Here is a 22,943-nt window from a genome sequence, read left to right on the forward strand (position 1 = left end):
TGACGGTCCTCCCACTCCATTCTCAATCCTCCCTCCTCCCCAGTCTTCATGTTCTCCCTAAACAAGCTCATCCACTCCAGGTTTCAACCACCACCTAAACATTGATCTAAAACTTACACCTTCAGACAGACCTTTTTTTCAGCTTCAGACCTATGTAAATCATCCGGTTACCAGATAATCTGAAACTCAATGTGTCCAAACCTGCTCCTCTTCCTGAGCTCCCTTTCTCAGTGAACACCACTTGCCCAACTGTCCGAACCAGAGACCCGGGGTGTGTGTGTGTGTGTGTGTGTGTCCTACAGGCTCCTCATTGTCTCTGCTTCTAACCTGGCCTCTCCAACCCTTCCCCCGTGCGGTCTCAGCAGGATCACTCAGGCTGCTTCCGGCCCCTCAGCCATCTACAGGGGGAAACCTAAACTCCCCGCAGGCAGGAGTCCCAGTCCCGAACATAACTGCCTCCCGTCCAGCCACCACCCTCCCACAGCCCACCTGCACAGTCTTGAGCTCATGCTTGCAGTGTCCCCTCAACGTGCATGCCCGCGCGTGCCTCCAAGCCTTTGCGCGTGCTTTTCCCTCTGCTGGTAAAGTCTCACCCTACCTCTCTCTCTAGACATCTCGTTCTTCAAACTTCGGGTGCCACATCCTGCTAAAGCCTTGTCCGATTCCCCCAAGCAACCCAGAGCATTCCATTCATTCTTCGGCCATATTGTGTACATGCCTCCATCATGGCAATTAGCTTATGGTCTTATAATTATAATAAACCCTCCCTTTGACCTCCCGTGGTAGTTGTGAGGGTCAAGTCATAATAGGAGAAAGGGCTTGGTAAGCTGTAATACCTCAAACAGCTCTTAGTCATGCAGGGAGGCAGGAGGCAATGGTGAGAGATTCAAGGAAAGAATTATAACATAATGAGATTATTACTACCATGGAGTTTAGATGTGGAAATTGAGGCTCAAAGACCCTTTCAGGCTTCAACAAGGAGCAATAAGCCTGGGATCTAAGCATCCTGGTAACCATGGAGCATTAATCAGGGTTCAAGTACAGGAAACAGAATCCATTCTTGTTGATTAAGGAAACATGCTGTAACATAGGGAATTCAGTGCTTACAGATCATGGAAAGAGCATGAGAAGAGAACTCTAAGCTGGGCCATCAGAAATGGCAATCAGAACCTGCCACCTAACTTGCCCACCAGGGGAGCTGCCACCTCTGCCATAATCAGGATGGCAGAGAATAAAATCTCAACACACAGAATCATGGAAATCAGTAGCACACTGCCAAACCTCCAGTTTCAAAATCTGGGAGGCATTGCCACCCCACCGACACCCGTGGAGCTAGTGACTAGACATGAAGTCACAGCTGCAGAAACATCCACACCCAGAATCACGCTGGTCACCGACAAGAGCCAGTGCAGCATGAAGACGACCTCCCTTCACTTCCACCTCCAGATACTGTATTAGTGCATCTAGTAGTGGAAACTAACTTAAATCCAGAATCCTAGGAGCAGGGGAACCTGAGAAATGATGTTTTTAGCTTTCCAGCCTCTCAGGCACAGGAAGACACATAGGAGGAGCTTGAAATGGATGCCAAGTGCCAACCCATAGCATCCACCACACAGCACAAAGAGGAAATCACATTAAGGGATACACGTCTTATTATGGAAAAGTTCCTCTCAGGGAAGACACGGTGTTTGCTTATTGGTTGGGTTGGTTGTTTTAGAACAAAGAACTGAAGGACATTTTAGTTCCTAGGGAAAGAAAGTTTTTCCTCCTATGAACTGCTGAAAGAAAGTTCTCACGTGAGGGCATTCCATGGAGGACATTGTATGATGTGACATACAGTGTCTTCGGCGGAAGCTTCATAGCAGATACAGAGGAGGCATTCACGTGCTTGCTGGTCTTTACGTCACTTTTGCTAAAAGCAAAGGTATAACATGGACCTGGAACCAGGGACCTCACTTGTCCCCGTAGCTGTCATTAGACTGTCTGACCCTTAGGTCGGTCACTTTCAAACTGTGCTCCATGGAGCCTGGGGGTTCACAGAGGAGCCTGGGGACTCTCGGTCCCCTCTCCCGGACACAGCCAGAGTTTTATCCGTCTTATCTCAAGTCCACATAAAATTCCCTTTGAAGAAAAGCGTTTAATTGCTTTTTTAAATGTTTGAAAATTAGTCTTTGACCATCTCTCGTAAAAGTTACTTCTTACAACTGGCTTTTGGTAGGAGGCAAGCTTCGAACAATGTGAAATCTGACACTGGCCCACGAGACCAGAACTCTGGTGAGCTGATCAAGACAGATTCAAAAGCTTTCAAGAGGCTTGAAATGGCCAATTCTGAGGCGGCCTTTTCCAGATGGCAAAGTCTGTGCATTTTTCTTCTCCACCACTGCCCACAGAACCCAGGTCCGGGCTGGGACCATGACGCAAAATAAATCGCAGAATGTTGGGGTACAAAAGGAACTTGGAGGTCCTCCAGCCCAATACCCTCATTTTACAGGTGAGAAAACTGAGGTCTGGAGGGAGGAAGGGTCTGGTTGGCCGCAGAGCCGGGCCGCCCCTCCCCCACCCAGCTCCTCCCGTGGGCACTTACACCTACCTGCTCCTGCCAGTTCTATATTTAATCAATGTCTTGCCTGAATCTGTAACTCCCTTAGAATTAAAATGCACACCTCACAATGCTAGCAGTGTTTTCCCGCAGGGTGCTGAGCATTTACTAGAGATCAGTGATTGCAAGAAAACTGCAGCAAATAAACGTCTCCAATCACACGAGCAGCTGTCTGAAAGGGTCTGAACTGAGGAATAAAATGCCTCTGGATGCCTTTTGCCCTTCCAGACAAGGATCTACCACCTTTGTTGTTTCTCTCCCCACTTCTTAGGCAGAACCCCTGGTCTCTACTCCCAAAACAGAGCCTGCCAAATGCGGCTCAGCTGTCTACCTATCCAGCAAAAACAGCTGAATCCTGGTTCTGCAGGGAGAGGAACAGCAGCCCCTGGTGAAGTGAAGCCCAGCCACAGCCAGGGATTTTCCACTTAGGCCAAGGTTTGCTCTCCATTCCTTAAACTGACTGGTAGCTGGAGGCCGAGTCAGGACGCAGGCGCAGGGCGGAGAGCACGTTCTGAAAGGCCCAGGAGACCAGAGTATGAGGAGAGCCTGTTGGAGGAGTCCCAGCAGCTGTGGGCGTCCACTATCCTTCTCACCTGTTACTGCTTATATTTGGCCAAATGAGATCAGTCACTTCAGGTGGAATACCTTTAAAGGTGAACATTCTCCCCTCACCAGGCTTTCCTCTACGGCCTTGTCCGTTTCTTCCCGGGTCCTACCACCCTCCTTGTCTTGGAAACCTAAACTCAGTCCAATACTGTTGATCCTTTCTGCGTAATGGCTTTTGTGTCTGTCCTCCAGGCGCCATCTTGGCCTCCCACACCATCCTCTCTGGCCCGGAACTTACAGCGGTCCCCAAGATGGGCCCCTCCCCTTGGTCTCTCCAATCCCTTCTCATACACAAACGGCCACATTAATCTTCCTCACACTCCTTCGCATGTGATCCTTACAAACTCTTAGTGTTCCCCAAAGCAATGAGCCTGGACTTCAAGGGCCTCCGTAACTGGGTCTCTCCATGATGGGCACACATGCATGGGCGTGTATACACGTACACGTACACGCACACACAGAGCTTTTAAACCTGAATGACGTCCCCACCGTTCCTAGGAAATGGTCCATGGATTCCTGTCATTGTGCCATTGTTCCCACCACTTCCCCAGCCTGGCACTCCCTCCCCCACAATATGATCGAAATCCCTCTCATCCTTTCGACCTTCCCTCCTCCTTCCACCTTCCAGGTCCACAGAGAGCCCCGCCCATCCTGACTGCACACGCCACTTGTCAACTGCACTGTCTATGTGAACACGGCCTACAGACAGCTGGCAAGTCAGAGCATATGTCATTACCCCTGTCTTACGGGCACAGAACCTGCACCTAACGAGCCGAAAGGCCCATCTGCCAAGTCCGCACAGCGGCGGGTAGTTTCAGCAGAACTCGCCCGGGTCTCCAGCCCAGTCCTCTCCCAGGACCCCTGCAAAGCCAGAGGCAGAGGAGCCAAGGCGCTGGAAGGAGAAGAGACGGAGGGGGGGAGGGGCCGTGCTTGGGGAGTGTAGCGGGGGGAGAAGCCGTGAGTAATGGTCAGCTCCCCCAGTCAGCCAGAAAAAACAGGGCAAGCTCTGCCTACAGAAGCATCCGGCACAGCACACACCACGTGGTCAGCCAGACCCGGGCACCGAGGAGTGGCCCGCTTCCTATAAACAGCCCCATTGCCTTGTGGTAAAAACACGAGGGGGCAGTGTTTATGGTTTCCTGGGAGGGAGGCCGGAGGCCACTGCCTTATCTGCATTCTACATTATCACATTGACTTGGGGGAGTTCGACACACTTTGTCAGGCTGTGTAGGAAAACGCAGTAGCCAGGCCTTCCAAACAGGGCCCTTTTGTCCACAGCTGACACCCTGGCCCAGAGCCCAGCTCAGCTTCAGGGAAGATTTAGGTCAGAAGGAAAATGGGGGCGGGGGTGGCTGCAGCCTTAAAATTTGGTCTAGCACAAGAGGAGAGAGACATTTCCCCTCTTCCCACGGTCACACCTGCACCCCTGAGGCAGGGTCAGGGGCTGGCTGGTCTTCCCTTGGCCATTACGGCTGGCTTTAAGGAGAAAATGTGGGTAGGTCTCAACAGCCCTGCAGAACAGCTACTTGGCAAATTCCCATGGTGCTGGAAACTCCCCATTTTGCCATTTCGCTCGGTTGTCACCCCTCTCCAGTCAGCTCAAGTCAGAAGCTCTTTCCTTACCTGTTTGGAGTTTGCAGAGCTGTGCAAAGGGGGAACATGACCCGAGAGAAGCTTCCAGTCAGCTGGGGAGGTGGTCACGGAGCCATTTCCAAAGCAAATGAGCTTCAAGAGGCGAAAAGCATGTCGTCCCGAATCACGCAGAGTTTGAGGGCTGTGTCTGCTTTGTAGGAAGTTCATTTTCCACAGTGTTTTCTCTACTCAGACGGGAGTTTTTGAGGAGCAGCGCTTTCACCACCTGCTGCCACGTTTCCCCCAAAACGCCCTCCCAGAAAGCCTCCTCTTCCCAGAAGTCAGCCCGAGAACCTTCCCAGAAACCCATGCGCATTTATAGGGTTGGCAAATAGGCTTCAGGTGCCCGCATCTTTTGTGAAAAGGGGTCACCTGTGCAGGCCTGGCTCTGGCCGCCCTGCGGCGCTTGCCTGCTGGCCTCGCCCGCCATCTTCTGGACAAACGCGGTACTGCTGCCAGGGAGAGGCTTCTTGGACGGAGGATTCTCCTTGGGCTGAGGCTTCCAGGGCAAACTTGAAAACCAACCAGGGCAGGGCCATGAAAAAGAACTACACTTGAATGCCTAGAAAACAGTCACCAACTTCATTTTCAACAGCAAAGATGCATGTAAGGATACATCTCTTTGTTTTTTTGGTTTTTTTTGCGGTACGCGGGCCTTTTACTGTTGTGGCCTCTCCCGTTGCAGAGCACAGGCTCGGGACGCGCAGGCTCAGCGGCCATGGCTCACGGGCCCTGCCGCTCCGTGGCATGTGGGATCTTCCCGGACCGGGGCACGAACCCGCGTCCCCTGCATTGGCAGGCGGACTCTCAACCACTGCGCCACCAGGGAAGCCCTCTCTGTTGTTTTTTAATCATTTCCAGTGTGTCTTGCCTCACTTACCACTAGAGAAACATGCATTTGAACCCCAGCTATGAGCCAGATGCCTTGCTAGGTGCTGAGAGACAGATGAATCACGCAGTCTCTGTCCTAAAAGAAAGCCTTAAGTCTTTTTGGATGAACCTAAAACTTCTCTTTAAAATTCAGTTAAAAAAAAAAAAAAAGCCTGGAGTCTTTTTGGATGAACCTAAAATTTCTCTAAAAAATTAAGTTAAGGGACTTTCCTGGTAGTGCAGTGGTTGGGACTCTGTGCTCCCTATTCCGGGGGCCCGGGTTCAATCCCTGGTCAGGGAACTAGATCCCACATGCATGCTGAGACTGATGAGCCCGCGAGCCACAACTAGGGAGCCTGCCTGCTGCAACTGGGACCCGGCGCAGTCAAATAAAATCAATATTTTTTTAAAAAATTAAGTTAAAACAAACAAAACCTGAAGTCCAGAGGTCCAGAAACAGGTGAGCCAATGGTAGCATTGCAATGTGATCACTGCCACGAGGGTGTGTACCACGTGCCATAAAGCTCCAAAAGAGGAAGTCTGCCTGGGGCGGAAAGGGAAATTGTCCAAGGGGAACAGAGAAGGTGACATTTGACTGATGGTGAACAGCCAAAAGGGAGGGCAGGGAAGGCTCAAGTAAGTCTCATAGAGTCAAAAACTCTCACCACTTCCTCCCCTCTCTGTATTGGCCAGCAACATTGTTAGCAGAACACTGGTCACCGGGAACCTTACGGGGTGTTGAACCTTGGAGGGTCTAGAGAAGGCAGAGAGGCAAAAGGTCGTGGGATCTTTTTCAGGATGACTTGTGGGGGACTGCAGAGACACTGGTTCAGTCCACAGGTGTGGGACAGACAGTAACTGCTGTGGCCAAGAGGAAGTAAAACACCAGACCTCGGAGTAAAAGAAAACCGGGTTTGGATCTCGTCTTTGCTACTTTAACAGCTGTGTGACATGGGCAAACCACTTAACTTCTCTGAGCCACAGTTTCTTCACATATAAATAGGGGTAATAACAATCCCTGCTGAGAGGACTTAAATGAGGCAACGCCTGTGGAGCCCTAGCCCAGGGCCTAACACCTGCAGGTCCTAGTCAGTGACTGGCTGTGGAGACCTGGGGGCATGATGCTGAGGCCCTAGTGTGGTTCTTCCGTGGAGCCCTGTGTCTGCCTGTTCCCAGAAGCACCCCACACCTCTCAGGCATCTTCCCAATAGGGTTGGCGCACCTCATGAGACATACTTATACTAAAAGATGATTAGTTGTTTAGCTGGTCCTCTTGTATTTTTAGCGGCTAAATCTGGCAACCCCACTTCCAATCCCATGTTTGGGGGGATGAGCCAAGGTAGTAGCCAAGACAGATAATGGAAGTAGTTTTGACGCTGCCATGGAAGCCCCTGTAAGCCGCTGGGAACTCAGGCAAACCAAAGCCAGAGACTTTCAGGCAGCTTCTGCAGGTCAAAGCTCATTTCAATCCACTCTCTAATAATGATCCCAGCATCCCTAAGGCAGGGTCCCTGTGAGTTCTACAAGAAACTAGTTCTAAGGGCAGGAAACACAGCACACAGGGGAAAATGAGTCTAGATCAAATAAATTTGCACATTAAACAGGCTCCTTCACTGCTAGACATTTATTATGTTGATGTGAACTGGAGATTTCTAGTGGGGGAAGGGGGGACGGTTTACTTGGGGGATGGCTTCCCAATTCCCATCTGGTCATGGAAATTTGATCTTCACATGCATCCCTTAGGGCTGGCTTTCTAGGAAAAGCTGCTCTAAGGTGACACCTGAACGCAAAATTACATCAAAAACTCGTATAAACCACAGGCAAGACGCAGGTGCTAACCCAGTCCCTGTCAGAGTGAAACCATTTTTGATCCTGCCAGCGATGCAAGCAGCCTCTTAACCAGCAAGTATAGCATAGCCATGGCCCACGTGTGGGTTTTTAGGGAGGCTCTCACTTTAAGTGCTGGGATTTTAAGCTGATGGGGTGTTCGTCGTCTTGTGGCACAGTGAGGGGTTCTCAGAAGCCTTCCCCAAACTCCCAGCCACCTCTCTCATTATTCTGCTTCTGCACCTAAAATTCCATCACTGGGGTGTGGAGGCCTTGATACTAGTTCAAGTGCAAATATGCCTACGAACACTGGCTTGTGAGCCTCCATCAACCACCCCCATGCGTCGTGAGTCAGTAGATGGGACCCCTCTCAGGTGGCAGCTCTGGTGGCACCTTTGTTTTCTTGGCTGCGAAGTTATTCTGAGGCTCAGAGCAGGTGCACAAGTTGAAGGGGGAAGCAGGCCTGAGCCGTCAGAGGGGAGCTGGGGCCCTGCTGGGGCCAGCAGAGAAGAAACACAAGCTAAGCTCTTTCAGAATTTGCCAAGCCCAGGCCTTATTTGGAATCCTGTAAAAATCTAAACACAGGCCTGAAATGACAACCCCTCATGCACAGCTAGAGGCACTTAATCCTTTCCCACAGGTGTCGCTCCCCTCTGGAGACTTCCGTCTATCCAGAAGCCTCTAGTCACTGCGGGATTACATGGCATGTACAGGCACAGGTCAGACTCGGGGCCAGGCCTGCTCTAACCTAGCCCCCAGTTCTGGAAACCGAGCCACCTGCTACCCCAGGTCCAAGACCTGAGTGCTTGGTCCTGCCCCATCACCTAATTTCCTAAGCCCCAAAGTTGATTCCCTGCCAGATTCACCCATCCTAGTGTCTCAGTTTTCTGCCTGTCATTCCACCTTGGGGCCTGCATCCCTTGGCCCTTCACCCCTGCAAGGACTGGAAGTTGTACACCAGGGCCCAGGACAAAGCCAGATGCTTCTATCACAGCTCTCCTATGCCTCCTGTCTGCTGGGACCAACTGCTTCCCACTAGAGGTCCTGACGGCCAAAGGTCCCCCTTATGGCTCCTTCCATTGCTGGTCTCATTCCCGTGGTTCTGTCTAAGCTCAGCTGGTGGGTATTTCTGTTTATGACGTATTCCTCCCCACCTCAATCTCCTCCCTGGAACACAGACTCCACAAAGCCAGTTCTGCAGATTTGGGTTGCCATCAGGCATTTTTAGAGCCTGGAATCCCTCCCAGGGTCCTTATGGATTTAGCGTGTCTGGGGTGACCTGAGAATTCTGCAAACGACCAGGAGCAAGAACCTCTGGAAAAACTCTTAGCCTGAGAGCCGCCCCATAAGGACAAACCGGACCACAAGGGGGCAGTGTCGGCCAACATTGCTTCACCGAGTTAAGGTCACCCTCCTGTTGTAGCTGCAGAGGGAAGGATGCAGAGCAAAGTTCTTTACGGGAATGCGTTTATTTTATGTTAACTTACATGAAATGAGAAAAGAGTTTCAGATGAAACATTCAAGGAGGATTTTTTTGAGGGCGACTTCATCATTGTCATAGGGGAGACCTTCCATACCTCATTCAGCACATTCTAGAAGGCCAGCTCAGGGCAGAAGTTATCACCTGGCTCCACGCCCACCTGTTGTAAGGTGGGAGCAAGGATAACAGGCCAGTATGAAGCAGGGCAAATTTCACGGCCCCAGGTTTTACGTGCAGAAGCTGCATCCCTGGAGGGTTCCGATGACGTGCCTGGGTCTTGGCTTAGCCAATGGCAGAGCTTAACCCAGGACCCCAGGACCCCGACCCTCGGGGCAGAACATTTTCTGCTGCACTCTGCTGGGCCCCTCCTCTAATCCCAGATGAGTTATTCAGAAGTTATTGCTGAGAGCCCCTGAGGCCCAGGCTAGAGGGTTTCCATGCCCCCTTCCAGTTCTGAATGATGGAAGTCCAGAATTTTAGCCTTACACCAGCTCTTCACTGGAGTATTCCTCCCATCAGGAGCTCCCACCTGGGTAGAGCACAAGGGCACCTGTATTCAGGCTTCACCACAGGTGGGCTTTGCTTTAATAAGCCCAGTGTATAAACGGCCCTTGGACTTACAGGAATTATAGGCTGGGGGAAAGCAGCTTTGTGAAACGATGCACAAAATTCCTTTAAATAGCAAGGTTCTCACACTCAACACCCTACTTTCCAAGCATTTAAAATAGAGTTAAACTTACAAGCCTTTAATTTATACCCAACTTTGTGGGCCTTCATCTGCTGCTAATTCACTCGCATTGGAGTAGAGGGATCAAACAACGAAAGTGGTCAGGAAGTGAGGCCTCTGGTCCTACTTGGAGGGTGTAAGGACACAGAAGAGAAGGTGTAGCTCCTTGACTCTCTGGTCTGCCTGCCTATGTCACACTCACTAGCCGGAAGGGAGTCACAGCCTGACCAGGGCCATCGGCTACACTGACCCTTTACTGGTCCCTGCTGAGAGCGAGGCAGTGTGCCCTGCCCTCATCCAGCCACTGCTCTAAGGGGAGGATGAGACAAGCACCAGGTCATTTAACACAAGGCGGCCAGAGAAACACAAAGCATACAGTTTCACTGGAATGGGCCTTGAAGGCTGGAGGGACTTTCATAGGTGGAGATAAAGGAGAAAGCATTTTGTAGGCTGAGAAAACCACCAGCAGAAAGTCAGGAAGGCAGGTGAGCTAGGGTGTACCTAGAGAACATCAAGAAGCATTCTCTCTCTCCAGCTAGACTGTATACTCCACAAAGAGCGCCTATGATGATCCTTGGTCTTCCCCTCAGCACCTAGTTCAGGGTAATGAACTTGGAAGGGACTTGTGATATATCATTTTGGGTGAATTTCTCAAAAGGCAGGACCTTCCCCCAGGGCACTGAGGCAGGTGTGTTGAAAGGGAACTGAATTCCTAGTACATGCATGCTGTCCCAGTTAGCAGTTTACTGCCTCTCAGCTGTAAGTCCTTAACTGCAGCTCCTGACACTGAAGCAAAGCCCTGTAAGCACTTCTCTTGCCAGCCCATGATGTTAAGCTCTGTCAATAGAGGGTGCTGGAGAGACATCAGAAGAAGGGGCTTCTCTTCCCGGTTCTGGTACACTTTCCTTTTTTCTTACTCTCACAGTGCTGGGCTGGCACACTGAGTGGTACTCATCTTCAGAGGGTTTCAGGGGCACCTTGGGGGCAGCTCGTCCCAACCAGTTTCCCAGCTAAGGGTCTCCAATGACCTCCCGGAAAGTTTAACACCAACTTCTAGGCAGCTTCTGGGTGAGATTTGTTGGCAACACGGTGGACAGTTTCCCACTTGACCTTGACCTCAGTGAACTTTTACATGGTTCAGTGGCCCCAGCCACACTCTCTCCAGTGAGATCTGAATTTCAGGCTCCAAGAAGCACCTCTCCCAAATTCACTCCTGTATTATTTAGAGTTCTCTTTACCCCTAAGTAGCCAATCCCCTGTCACTAGTTAATACTTCTTTATAGGCTACCTCCCCTGTTGGAATTACTGTGTGGTTTCTGTCTCCTGACGAGGCCCTGACGGATACAATGCTCATACACATGCTGTTGGGCTGCACGCCACAGGCCTGCAAGCCTTCTTATGGCCAAAGGAGGCCATAAGGAAGAGGCTGGGAACAGCGACAGAGCTATCAATGGTTTATTGGACAGGGGATCTTACACTCCTGAAGCCAGGGAGGCTACCATTTATAGGGGGAACTGATGTCAGCTTGGCTCATCAGTTCCCGGGAAAACCAGCCGCTGGGGCACATCCCTCACAGCCCCTTTGGTTAACAACCATCACAAGGGCAGACGTTTCCCTTTAATAAACTGGCAGTTGGAGCCGTCCTGGACTAAGGATTAGAACAGTCACTAGCTGGGGTAGGGGGCAAACACGTAGGCAGTTACTGGTGAAGTTCTATGATTAAGAGGTTCGGGTAGTCAAGTGAGTAGCACGCAGGTGAAGCAGGGACAGGTCGAGCAGGGGACGTACAGAGAACAAGAGAACAGCCATCTCGAGTGGCCTGACCACACACATGCCTTCACACACATCCCTGCGTACTCCCTGGAGGGGCTGTCCTCGAGCAGCTCCTTGCTCCCTCCTTACTCAGATTTCCCCAGCAAATCCTCTGGGCATTTAGGTCACCTCTTCCTCTCGAATACCCACGGTATCAGCCCGGGTTCAGTCAGGAAAATAGAAAACACTTTCAGTATTTCCAGTAGGAAGGGATTTAATACAGGGACATTGGCGCTTAAGTCCTGGCTTCACCTGATCCTACCTGTGTCACCATGGGCAGGCGACTTAGCCTTTCTGAAACTCAGTTACCACTTCTAGGAAGACAGGGACAATCACAGTACCAAACTCATATGGTGGCTCTGAAAAATTACGTAAAATAATCCTTGAAAAATTACCAATACCTGGTACGTGGTTAGTGCCCAATAACTGTAGGCTACTGTTGGTGTTACTACAATAGTAGATTGCTTTATGGGCCCCAACTCTTCATACTGCCCCATATCCGTACTTTTTACCCTATGTCTTCACAGTTCTTCCCACTAAAAGGATGGAGAACATTTCCACATCCTTTGGCTTTGAGTTTGGCCAAAGCCAAAGCCAATAGCGTAAGATGGAAGTGCTGGTATGCCAATTCCAAGACCTCTGTGCTTCTTCTATTGCCATGAAAAGAGCATGCCAAGGCTAGCCCACTGGCCCCAAGAAAAGGAAGAGGGACACATGAAATGAAGCTGCCTTGGCCAAGCCCCCTAGATGAGCCCAGCCTAGATCAGTCAACTATTAGATGTCTGAGCTAAATAAATGCTTACTGTTATATGCCACTGAGATCTTATGGTTGTTTGATATACAGCTGATACAACTACCCCTACAACTTATTATACATTATAGTACTTGGTGATTTTTAATAGCAGCTCATTATTTGGTTATATATAATTGTTTCCTTGGGCAGGTCTCTCCTAATTAAGATCTCCAGACTTAGCAAATAAAAATACAGGATCCCCAGTTAAATTTGAATTTCAGATAAACATGAAGAATTTTTTAGTATAAGTGTGTCCCATGCAATTTCTAGAACCTATTTATACTAAAACTTATTTGTCTAAAATTTAAATTTAACTGGGCACCCTTACATATATTTATCTGGCAATCCTACTCCCAGTGCTTGAGGCAGGATCAACATCTTACACAAAAACTGTGAGATAGTTCCCATGGTCACCATCATAATTCTGGGAGAGGAAAGCCATGGTTCAGTTAAAGATTTGCAAGAGGGAGTTCCCTGGTGGTCTAGTGGTTAGGATTCTGGGCTTTCACTGCCATGGCCTGGGTTCAATCCCTAGTCAAAGAACTGAGATCCAGGGCTTCCCTGGTGGTGCAGTGGTTGAGAGTCTGCCTGCCATTGCAGGGGGTGCGGGTTCGTGCCCCAGTCCGGGAAGATCCTGCATGCTGCAAAGTGGCTGGGCCCGTGAGCCGTGGCTGCTGAGCCTGCGCGTCCGGAGCCTGTGCCCCGCAACAGGAGAGGCCACAACAGTGAGAGGCCCGCGTACCGCAAAAAAAAAAAAAAAAGAACTGAGATCCTGCAAGCCATGCGGCATGGCCAGAAAGAAAAAAAAAAAGATTTGCAAGAAGGTAGATCTTGAGCACTTTCTTCTCTCCAGTGATGAAGCCCCTTGTAATAATGATGATGATGGTTTCATTTACTTAGCCCCTGTAGAGGCAGATACTATGCGAAGAGACTATCTTAGTTTCATATCAGTGCTGCAGTGCAGGGGAGTGACCAGATCTTTATCCCCATTTACAAATGAGTACACCGAGCAGCAGAAAGGTAAAATAACTTTCCCTTGGACACACAGCTAGAGAGAGGAGCAAAGCTAGAATTCAAATGCAGCCTTTTCTCTTTCCATATGCAACCTTGCCTCCAACTACCAAAAATGTTTTTTTGTCATTTCCACAAAACTGAAGACAACAAAGTATATTCCCCAGCCCCCATTCTCTTTACTGGTCCCATTCAATCCATTCAATGAATAACTGAGGTTGTATTAGTTTGCTAGGGCTGTCATAGCAAAGTACCATAGACTGGGTGGCTTAAACAACAGGAGTTTATTTTCTCACACTTCTGGAGGCTAGATGTCCAAGATCAAGGTGTCGGCAGGGTTGGTTCCATCTGAAGGCTGTAAGGGAAGGATCTGTTCCAGGCCTATGATGAGTAATTTTCTGTGTCAACTTGACTAGGCCCTGGGATGCCCAGATATCTGGTTAGACATTATTTCTGAGTATGTCTGTGAGGATGCTTCTGGAAGAGATTAGCATTTGAATGGGTGGACTGAATAAAGCAGATTGCCCTATCGAGTGTGAATGGGCATCATCCCATCCTTGGAGGGCCTGAATGGAGCAAAAAGCTGGAGGAAGGCTGAATTGATTTGCTCTGTCTGTCTGAGCTGAGATCTTGGCCTTCTCCTGGCTTTCGACTGGGACTTATACCAGCAGCAGTCCTGGTTATTAGGCCTTCAGACTCAGACTGGAAGCCATGCCACCAGCTTTCATGAGTCTCCCACTTGCAGATGCAAATCATGCCACTTCTCGGCCTCCATAATCACATGAGCCAGTTCTTTCTAAGTTCTATTTGAATTTATAAGGCTGGGCTCCTACTGGTTTTCTGGAGAACACTAATACAAGCCCTGTCTCCTTGGTCTTTAGATGGCCATCTTCTCCCATCTTCACATCATCTCCTTCTGTGCATGTCTGTGTCCAAATTTCCTCTTCTAAGGACATCAGTCATATTGGATTAGGACCCACCCTAATGACCTTATTTTAACTTAATCACCTCTGTAAAGACCCTATCTCTAAATAAAGTCACGTTCTAAGGTCCTTGGGGTTAGGACTCCAACAAATGAATGTGCGGGGTGAGGGCACATAATTCAGCCCATAACAGGGTTTGTGGAGCTAACCGTGACTCATCTCAATACAGGCTGCATTTAAAAGAGGAACTCAAGAGAACAGATTTCAGATGATGGAACTCTGGATTTCAAGTGGTGGAATTCTAGTTTTCACAGCGGTCCCTAGGGGTGGCAAAGGCCCATCCTATAGTTCTTAATAATGGCACCTCAAAGGTATCACACCCTCTGCCAAAGGGGCCTTAGCAACTGGTGGAATGTGCGTTATTATGAGGACAGGGCATTGTGATGGTGGCCAGGCTGTGGAATCTTGTGAGGCCAAACGTTAATGCCTCAAAAGATGTCCTTTGGCCCCAACCGGCAGTATTGTGGTTTTCTGGATGGCAACAGAGGACAGGGAGAGATGACGGAAGGCCAGGGGGCAGGAGAAAGCTGCCCAACCTTCCCCAAGATGGTGCCTGATGACCCCATGTCCGAAGGGAAGTCAAAGCCTTCTTTGGTAAGGAGGATGCCTCTTCTCACTGCCCCAGCCTGTCCCAGCACAGGGGGGAAGAGCATAATGGGGACACCACAAGATAGGAGCTGAGAGCTGTTAGATTCCAGAGAACTGCTAAGAAGAGTAGGAGACGTGCACCCTATCCCCACGCTGGCACCCAGCTGTAACTGGAGACCAGGTAGCCCTTCGTAAGATTGTCAGGTCACTTGAAGCTGGCTTTGGTCTCCCCCGTCTAGCTCTCCATGTGGGGCCCTTTCCTCCTCCTGCAGATGGGACTAGGCTTCCCCATAACCCTACCGTTGGTTCCCATATACTGAGGTTCTCTCAATGCAGACCTTGGGTTTCTTCCTCCCTCTGTGGCCCCCAGAGGACTGGATGTCTAATTGGCCTCAAAGTAGAGTGGGAGGTGGGAAAGTTACCACCAGTAGTGATCTGAAGATCACGAGGAAGACAGACTTCTACTCAACCCTCCCAAAGGCCCCACTTGCAACTTTAGGGCGCCATTCTTCTGTGTCCGTTTGCCCTCTCCTCCTTAACTCTCAGGTCCTGATAACTCCGTCGAAGTTTCTCGGGAGAACTCAGTCTAGATGTTTACAATTCACACCGCTTTCAAGCACCCCAGTGCACTGTGCCTAGGGCTGCAGGAGCGTGGTGGGGTAGGGGTTGGGCGGCCCCATGCTAACCCCTCCAGACCCCCCACTTCCCCCTTCCCAGGCCCAGGAGGCAGAGTCCCCCAAGCCAGACTTGTCCTACGACTACCTTGAGGAGATGGAAACTTGTGAGGACAGAGGCTGCCCGGGGCCACCTAAGTCACTCTCCTCCAAGGCCGGCCCCGCCACCACCAAGGGCCAGGAGGGCGATGGACCTGAACGCGCAGAGCCGCCCCTGGCCCCAGCCGCAGCGGCGCCGGGGACCCCAGGGCCCCAGCGAAACGACGAGATGGAGCTGGAGAAGATGCGCATGGAGTTCGAGCTCGAGCGGCTCTGGTACCTGCAGGAGGAGAACGAGCGGCAGCGGCAGCACGAAGAGGTGATGGAGCAGCTGCGGCAGCAGGCGAGGCCCCGCCTAGTAGGTGACAGGTCCCAGGTGGGAGGCGAAGGGGGCGGGGAAACTAGGGGTGAGGGGAGCCCATCCCTGACCTGCACGGGGACGGGGAGCCCACCTTACCTGCTTCTCGGCTGTTCCCTGCCCTGCGCCCGCCGGCTCACTGCTTTAGAGCTTCCATGTTAAGCTGAGATCCAACTCTTCAAGGATCAACCCTCCCCAGGAGGGACCCGGAAGCCACCTTGTCCACTTGCCTGTCCATGGCTTTCCTCCTCAGGGAAAACTCTTCAACACTTCCTCTATGTCTGGATTTCCACCACTCTCTACTCCTCTCTGCATCTCTTAAAATAGGACGCCTGGGACTAGACCCAGAACTCCCACTGCAGTCTGGCTAGTGGATTTTGATAGAACCATCCCCTGCTCCCCTGATCAGGGCCGCACGTGTTCTGTTGGATCACGCTGCCTTGCTGTCAACTAAAACTTAGACATCTTTTGGCAAGAAATGGACCACTCTCCCCTATTCTAAATGGGGATAAGAAAGCCTGCTTGTGATTAAATGGGACGGGAAATGCTTAGCACTCTGGCTGGGCCTTCATAAGCACTAAATAATGAAAGATGTTACTGTTTAAAGCAATGCTGTCTGGGCTTTAAATTCAGACAGGCCTGGGTTAAAATCCTGGCTCCACCACATATAAATTGTGTGACACTGGGCAAGTTACTGATCCTCTTTGGGCCTTGGTCTGCTCATCTGTAAGGTAATACCTACCTCATAGGGTTGTCGTGAGGATTAAATGAAAGAATGCATGTGAGGCACTTTGCAGTGAGCCTGGCACATTGAGGTAAGCACTCAGTGTTAGCTATTACCATTTTTATGTACTCACGCACTTCACTTCTTGACACAAATGCAACAACTTACGTTCATCATTTCTCAATTTTATCAGGATGTAATGTATTAGCTATGCTTCCCAGCTCTGAGTCATCCTCAGTTCTGAGAAACTTACCTCCTGGCTTTATCCAAGTCATTGCTGTAATTGTCGAGGAGGATATGACCTAAAGTAAATACCACTAAAAGATCTCCCTACAGGTTAGCAATGTTCCATTAATCAGCACCCTTGAGTTACATTATCTCCAGCTCACATTTCTCTACCTTGTCCAGAAAACTGTACTGAGACACACTGTCAAATGGTTTCCCAGAATTAAGATATTACACTATAGCAATTCCCCAATTGACTGGTCCATTTTTTTTTTTAAGAAAATTAGGTTGGTTTTGCATGATTTGTTCTCAATGAACACATGCTGGCTTCTTAACAATTCTCTTTTGTTTTCCTTGCTCACAAAATACCTGCTTTTTAGTTTGAAAATCTTTCTCCTTGCTGGAGGAGATGGAAATCCTTGGTGTACAGTCCTATCTGCTCTCTGTCTTCTGCTTTAAAAAAAAAATAGACAACTGAAAGTGTTTTGAAAAGTCTAAAAGGTTTCACAAATGCACAATTTGTTATCAAAATCACAAATAATAGCCATTAGCACGTAGACCACAAACAGTGGCAGAAAGTCCACGGAACCAGAGCCACACCAGGTCTGCAGAAAAACACAAGATCTGTCCAGCCCTCCAGTCCCACCAGAACACTGGGTTTCTTCCTCTGGTCTTCCATCTTCCTTACTATTCATTTTAGAGGTGGCATCACTGGAGTCATTTCCTGCCCCCTCAGTTTTATTTAGTTACTCTCACATTTTACGTAGCTGGTTCAACAATAGTATACCCAAAACCCCAGTCTTTTAACAATAGATTACAAAAGGGTTTTACTTCCTGTGCCTTTACTTGGAGAGCTGAGTGAAATATCTCTATGAATATGTTTCTTGTGAATTTAGGGCATCACAGTCCCTGCCATATGCCTGCTTACAAAAAATGTGGCATGAGTTTAAAAGATATTTTAAAGAATGAACCACGGGTAATGCCTTCTTAACTATAGATCAAAATAGCTATATCAGCTTTTACTCTACTTATATGTTGATGCTCTCTATAGTTAAAATGGGGGTCTGTTCGACTTTAATTATATAGATTCTGGAAAAGAGCAATACACAGGCAGAATCAGCCAGACAGCTCAAGCTGCCTCCCCCACACCCCAAACCCTAAGAGTTTACGGAGGCCCCATCACCTGTGTCTTACTACCCGTCTGCAGGAGAGACCACCCCCTGGGCTGAAGGACCACAGCCTGACCTTATGTGACATGCACTACGGCCCAGAGAGTCAGACACAGTCATCTGTGCCCAAGGGACCCCCTCTCATTGTGCCACCATCCAGAAAACAAGGTGGAGTATCTGGGGACACTGTCCAGAGAACACGCCCAAGACCTGGTGTCCAGATGTGGGGATCTCACGCCCAAGACCTGGTGTTCACATGTGGGCTCAGAGGCTGCATGGAGTGTACCAAGAAAGGAAGGGGGCAGCCTGACTCAGGAGGGCTAAGACCAGGCTCAAGAAGTGAAAACTCATGAGTCCCCTCTGTGCCCGTGACCTTGCCTGGGATTTTCATTCTCGTCCTCACTCTTCCTCCTCATCATCTTGTGAGGTGGGCACGATTACCCTCACCTTAGGTGAGGAAGACAGCCTGCCCGAGGTCACGTTCAGGAAGGGACAAGAGCAGGATTGAAGCCCGGGTCTGCCTGGTACCCAAGCCCTGGTTTTGCCATTTCTACTCTCTTCTTTCCCCCGCAGTTCTCGGGAGGCCTCCAGGACCTCCTGCTTCCCCAGAACCAATTCGCCATGTTCCTGTACTGCTTCATCTTCATACACACAATCTATGTCACCAAGGAGATGATCTTCTTTCTCTTCTCCAAGCACTACCTGTTCTGCATCGCGGCCATGTTGCTCTGTTTGATTAAAACTTTATGGTCATACTTCCAAGTGCCTTGGCTCTCTCCAACACTGGGCACCTCCTTCCCTCACCCGTGCCTCCCTCCCATCGGAACTTGCTGTTAGGAAATGTTTGCTGTCAACCATTTACACCTTAGTGCGGAGAAACATGTTGTTCAGGCCTTCTACTAAGCCTGAGTTCCCACTGTGGATAAAGATGCTTTATTCCCCAAGAGGAGAATTTCAGAAGGTAGCAGGCCAGGGAAGTATCTGTAGGGAGAAGGGTTTAGAAAGCCTTTCCAGAATCACAGAAATCATACCATGACCAGGCTGACTTGGGATCCACCACATCTACTCAGATAGATCTTCCCTGAGGTGTGGGGAGCTGGGGTAGGCTTTTGAGGGTAGGCCCCCCAAAGACATCCACATCCCTGTGAATATGTCACCTTATGTGGTAAAAGAGACTTTTGAGATTAAATTAAGAGCCTTGAAATGAAGAGATGATCCTGGACTACCCAGAGGAGCACAATATAATCATAAGGGTCCTCGTAAGAGGGAGGCAGGAGGGTAAGAGGCAGAGAAGGCGATGTGGCCATGGAAGCAGAGGGGAGAGTGGTGCAGGACCATGAGCCAAGGAATGCAGGCAGCCTATAGAAGTTAGAAAGGGCAAGAAAACGGGTTCTTTCCTAGAGCCACCAGAGGAATGCAGCCCTGCCAAACCCATTTTAAACGTGTGACCTCCAGAACTGTAAGAGAATAAATCTGAGTTGTTTTAAGCCGCTACATCTGTAATAATTTATTGCGGCCGCAACACTAACACAGGAAACTAATACAGGAGCCAAGGTTCCCCAAGCTCTTTCCAGCTCTGCAGACATGTCAAGATGGCATCACCAAGGCATTGGCAAGGGTCCATCTAGCCCTGGGCCTGAGCAGGACTGTACACAGTCCACCATGCATGCTTGGAGCCTGCCCTCAGCAACATGCAATTCAAGAAGAGAGGCGCTGAAGAAGCTCCAGGAAACCCAGGACAGGCCTATCAGATATCCTGATCACTGAGCAGCACATGCCTGGGTGAGGCGGGGGCAACATCTGGGCATACTCCTGGGGGCACAGGTAAGGAGGCATTGATTGATTAGGTGCAGTCAGCAATGCTGCTCCAGTAGAAAAATAGGAGAAAAAAAACCTAAAGAGGCCACACGCCCAACCCTCAAATCACATACACACACACACAGAGATACATAACAAATAGTTGTCTACAACAGAGATATACACAACAACAGGCGGCAACAACCAAAAGGAACAGACTTTGGGCACTAGGGGACTCACAAGAGGCACAGAAGTGGCCCAGTGTAACAAGGGAAAGGAGTTCACCTCCCCCATCCTCTACACATATACGTGCGCGCGTGCACGCACACACACACACACACACACACACACACACACACACACACACACACACAGCAGGTTGTCAGCTGCCCCCACCTCGCCAGCCCTGCCCAGGAATGATGGCCAGCACAGGAGACTTTAAGGATAACGCAGCAAACTGAAGGGACACAGCTTTGCAATCAATCAAGTCTTTTTTGACCCTTCCTCTTCCTGGACATAAGGCTCTGCTTTAAGAGGAACAAAAGAATATGTTCTGTCTTGCTGGGCTCTCTGAGTGATGCAGAGTGAAACACATGAAAAGAGAAGACCGCCGCGGGACTCATTGTCAGTACACATTATCACGCCGTTTCAGTCCACGGTGACTTCTCATTTTCCACCCAGTTCAATTCATTCATTCCCATTTATAGCTGCGCGTGACAGGTATTTACTTGGAAGTAATAAAACTGTCATTTCTCATTAAACTTTCAATGGCAGAATTTTTTTGCTATGGGTCACTTCTCACAATCTAATTTGATCTGGGTTTCTGGGGTGGGATTGAGGCAAAAGAAGGAGGAGATCAGGATATCAAAAAGATTAAGGCCCAGATGTTTAATTCACTACAACAAACAGAATTGGGAGTTTGTTTATAAAAAAAAAAAAACAAAAAACTGCTATAAGGCCATTCAATTCATCATCCTGTTGCCAGGTAAAACTGGACTTAAATACACCCATTTTCCTTACAAATCTTCAGAGAAAGATTAGTAAACTCCTTTCAGTTAAGTTAGCATGTCTTCTCACCCCCTTCACAATGGCCATGAAATCTCCCCTCTATCCTTACTTCCTACTCTGATAGAAGACTGAAGCCAGCAGCCAAAGATCTACCCTAGGCAGAAATGAAAACAGCTCATGGTCACTCCTCAAACTTGATACAGACCTCACTGTTCAAATGCAACGCAGAAAATCAGAAGGAAGGGAGAGACAAAAGTGGAGAGAGATACAAAGGATAGAAAAAAGGCACAGCCTAGGATTACCAAGCAGGCAACAAGTCAACATACAAGCCCTTCTGGAGCACCTCCAATATGCCAGGCACTTGGCTACATGCTTTATGGAGGCCCGGGAGGCAGACATGTACATTATACCCATTTCACAGACAAGGATACTGAGGCTCAGAGAGGTTAAGCGATGTGCCCAAGATCATCTTAGATCTCAAGTCTGACTCCAAAGTGATCTTTCTGTATTTCCACACTCCCCAAATCCTGCCTTGGAGGATCTCACAGCCTTGCTGAGGACATGCAGCTGATACACACTAAAGTATAAAGAAACTATCAGGCACATAGACCTCAGTGATGAAGGAGATTAAAGGAGAGGTCCCTGGAGCCCAGGGTGATAGGAAGTCTTATCAAAAGAGCAGCCCACAAGGGCAGGTAAGCCTGGGACAGGTAGAAAGGAGTAGCGAGAACTCATGTGAATTAAGACCAGGGTGGGAGTGTATAATCTATACTCAAAGAAGGAGCAGGCACATGCTTGCTCCGGTGAATGGTAACAGGCCTGGAAAACTGATTTGCAGCCAAATTTTATAGTCGTGAATATTGACCTGAGGAATATGAACTTAGTCCCTTGGGAAACAAGGAATCCCTGAAGATTGTAGAGTGAGATAGTGACCCTCCCCCCACAAAGAGGGGAACTCCTCCCCCCTCCCCTCTCCTGGGGGCCACGTTCTTGCCTTGACCTTCTCTTCCCATTTCCAATCCAGGAACATTCTTTCTGAGGTCCCAGTATGAAGACTGCATTTAGCTGTAAAAGAAACCCAGCCACAGTGGCTTAACCAAATAGGGGTTTATGTGTCTCACATACTCAGAAGTCCCAGGTTGGGCAGTCCGTGATGGTGAAACTTCTCAAGGAAGTCATAGAGGAGGATCCTTCTTTTCGTTCCACCATCCTTAGCATATGGCTTTTATCCCCCTCACCCCATGGCTTTTAGCCTTATAATCTCAAGATGGCTGCTATAGCTCCAGGTATCAACTCCAGGTCAGCAGAGGGGGGAAGAGAAATGGGGCCATCTTTTTTCAAAGCTTTCCAGAAAGATCCGCCTAGAGACTTCTGCTTACATCTCATTGGTCAGCCTGGTCATGTTGCTGCTCCTAGCTTCAGGACATATGAGGTGTGGTAAGTTTTTGGCCTGGACAGTGTTGCAGCCTTGAACAAAATTAAGATTCTGATAATATGGTGGGGGTGGGGAAGGGGAGGGGTGGATACTGAATAAGCAAATAACTGTGTCTACCGTACCTTGCTGCTTTCTTAAGCCCAGCTCCCTCCCACTCTCTGCCCCAGTGTCATGGTCCAGGTTGAGACAACTGGGTAGGACACAGCTGTAGCCACGCTGGGCCTGGCCCACAGCTGCACTTCTGCCTTAAGGCCTGGCTCACATACCACAGCAGGAAGGTCATGGTTTTCTCCGGATACACAACTGGAACAGCTCTGCCTGCAACCTCCTGACCTCTGCCTGAGGCCCCAGTATCTTACACAACCGGGGCCACAGCCTTGCCTGGGGACTTAGAAGGGCACACCCCTCTGTGCTGGGTGCCCTCAGCAAAGGTGCAGGAGGAGGTGAGTCTGCCCTGAGAGTCCCTCCCCTTCCTGAGTCCCAGATCCCACAGGACAGAGCCCAGTGCCCCCAGTGTCTGTCCTGTCATCCCACTCACACCGTGATGCTGAAGGCAGAGTGTAACGGATCCTACACATTACACTCA

General features: G+C 49.6%; 1 protein-coding gene and 1 long non-coding RNA gene across 2 annotated transcripts in view; one reads left to right on the forward strand and one right to left on the reverse strand.

Moving 5' to 3' along the window:
- The window catches only part of LOC112405271 (uncharacterized), a 138,425-nt gene that overhangs the window by 73,073 nt on the left and 42,409 nt on the right, over nt 1-22,943 (reverse strand). The window lies entirely within an intron of this gene.
- TMEM247 (transmembrane protein 247) lies at nt 13,551-20,201 on the forward strand. Its single transcript, XM_024753631.1, is given in 4 exon segments — nt 13,551-14,833; nt 14,836-14,934; nt 15,652-15,999; nt 18,691-20,201. Coding segments are annotated over 4 exon segments (729 nt in total). The 5' UTR covers nt 13,551-14,815; the 3' UTR covers nt 18,955-20,201.

Source organism: Neophocaena asiaeorientalis, unplaced genomic scaffold (genome assembly GCF_003031525.2).
Source record: "Neophocaena asiaeorientalis asiaeorientalis breed wild unplaced genomic scaffold, Neophocaena_asiaeorientalis_V1.1 scaffold171, whole genome shotgun sequence".
Classification (NCBI taxonomy): Eukaryota; Metazoa; Chordata; class Mammalia; order Artiodactyla; family Phocoenidae; genus Neophocaena; species Neophocaena asiaeorientalis.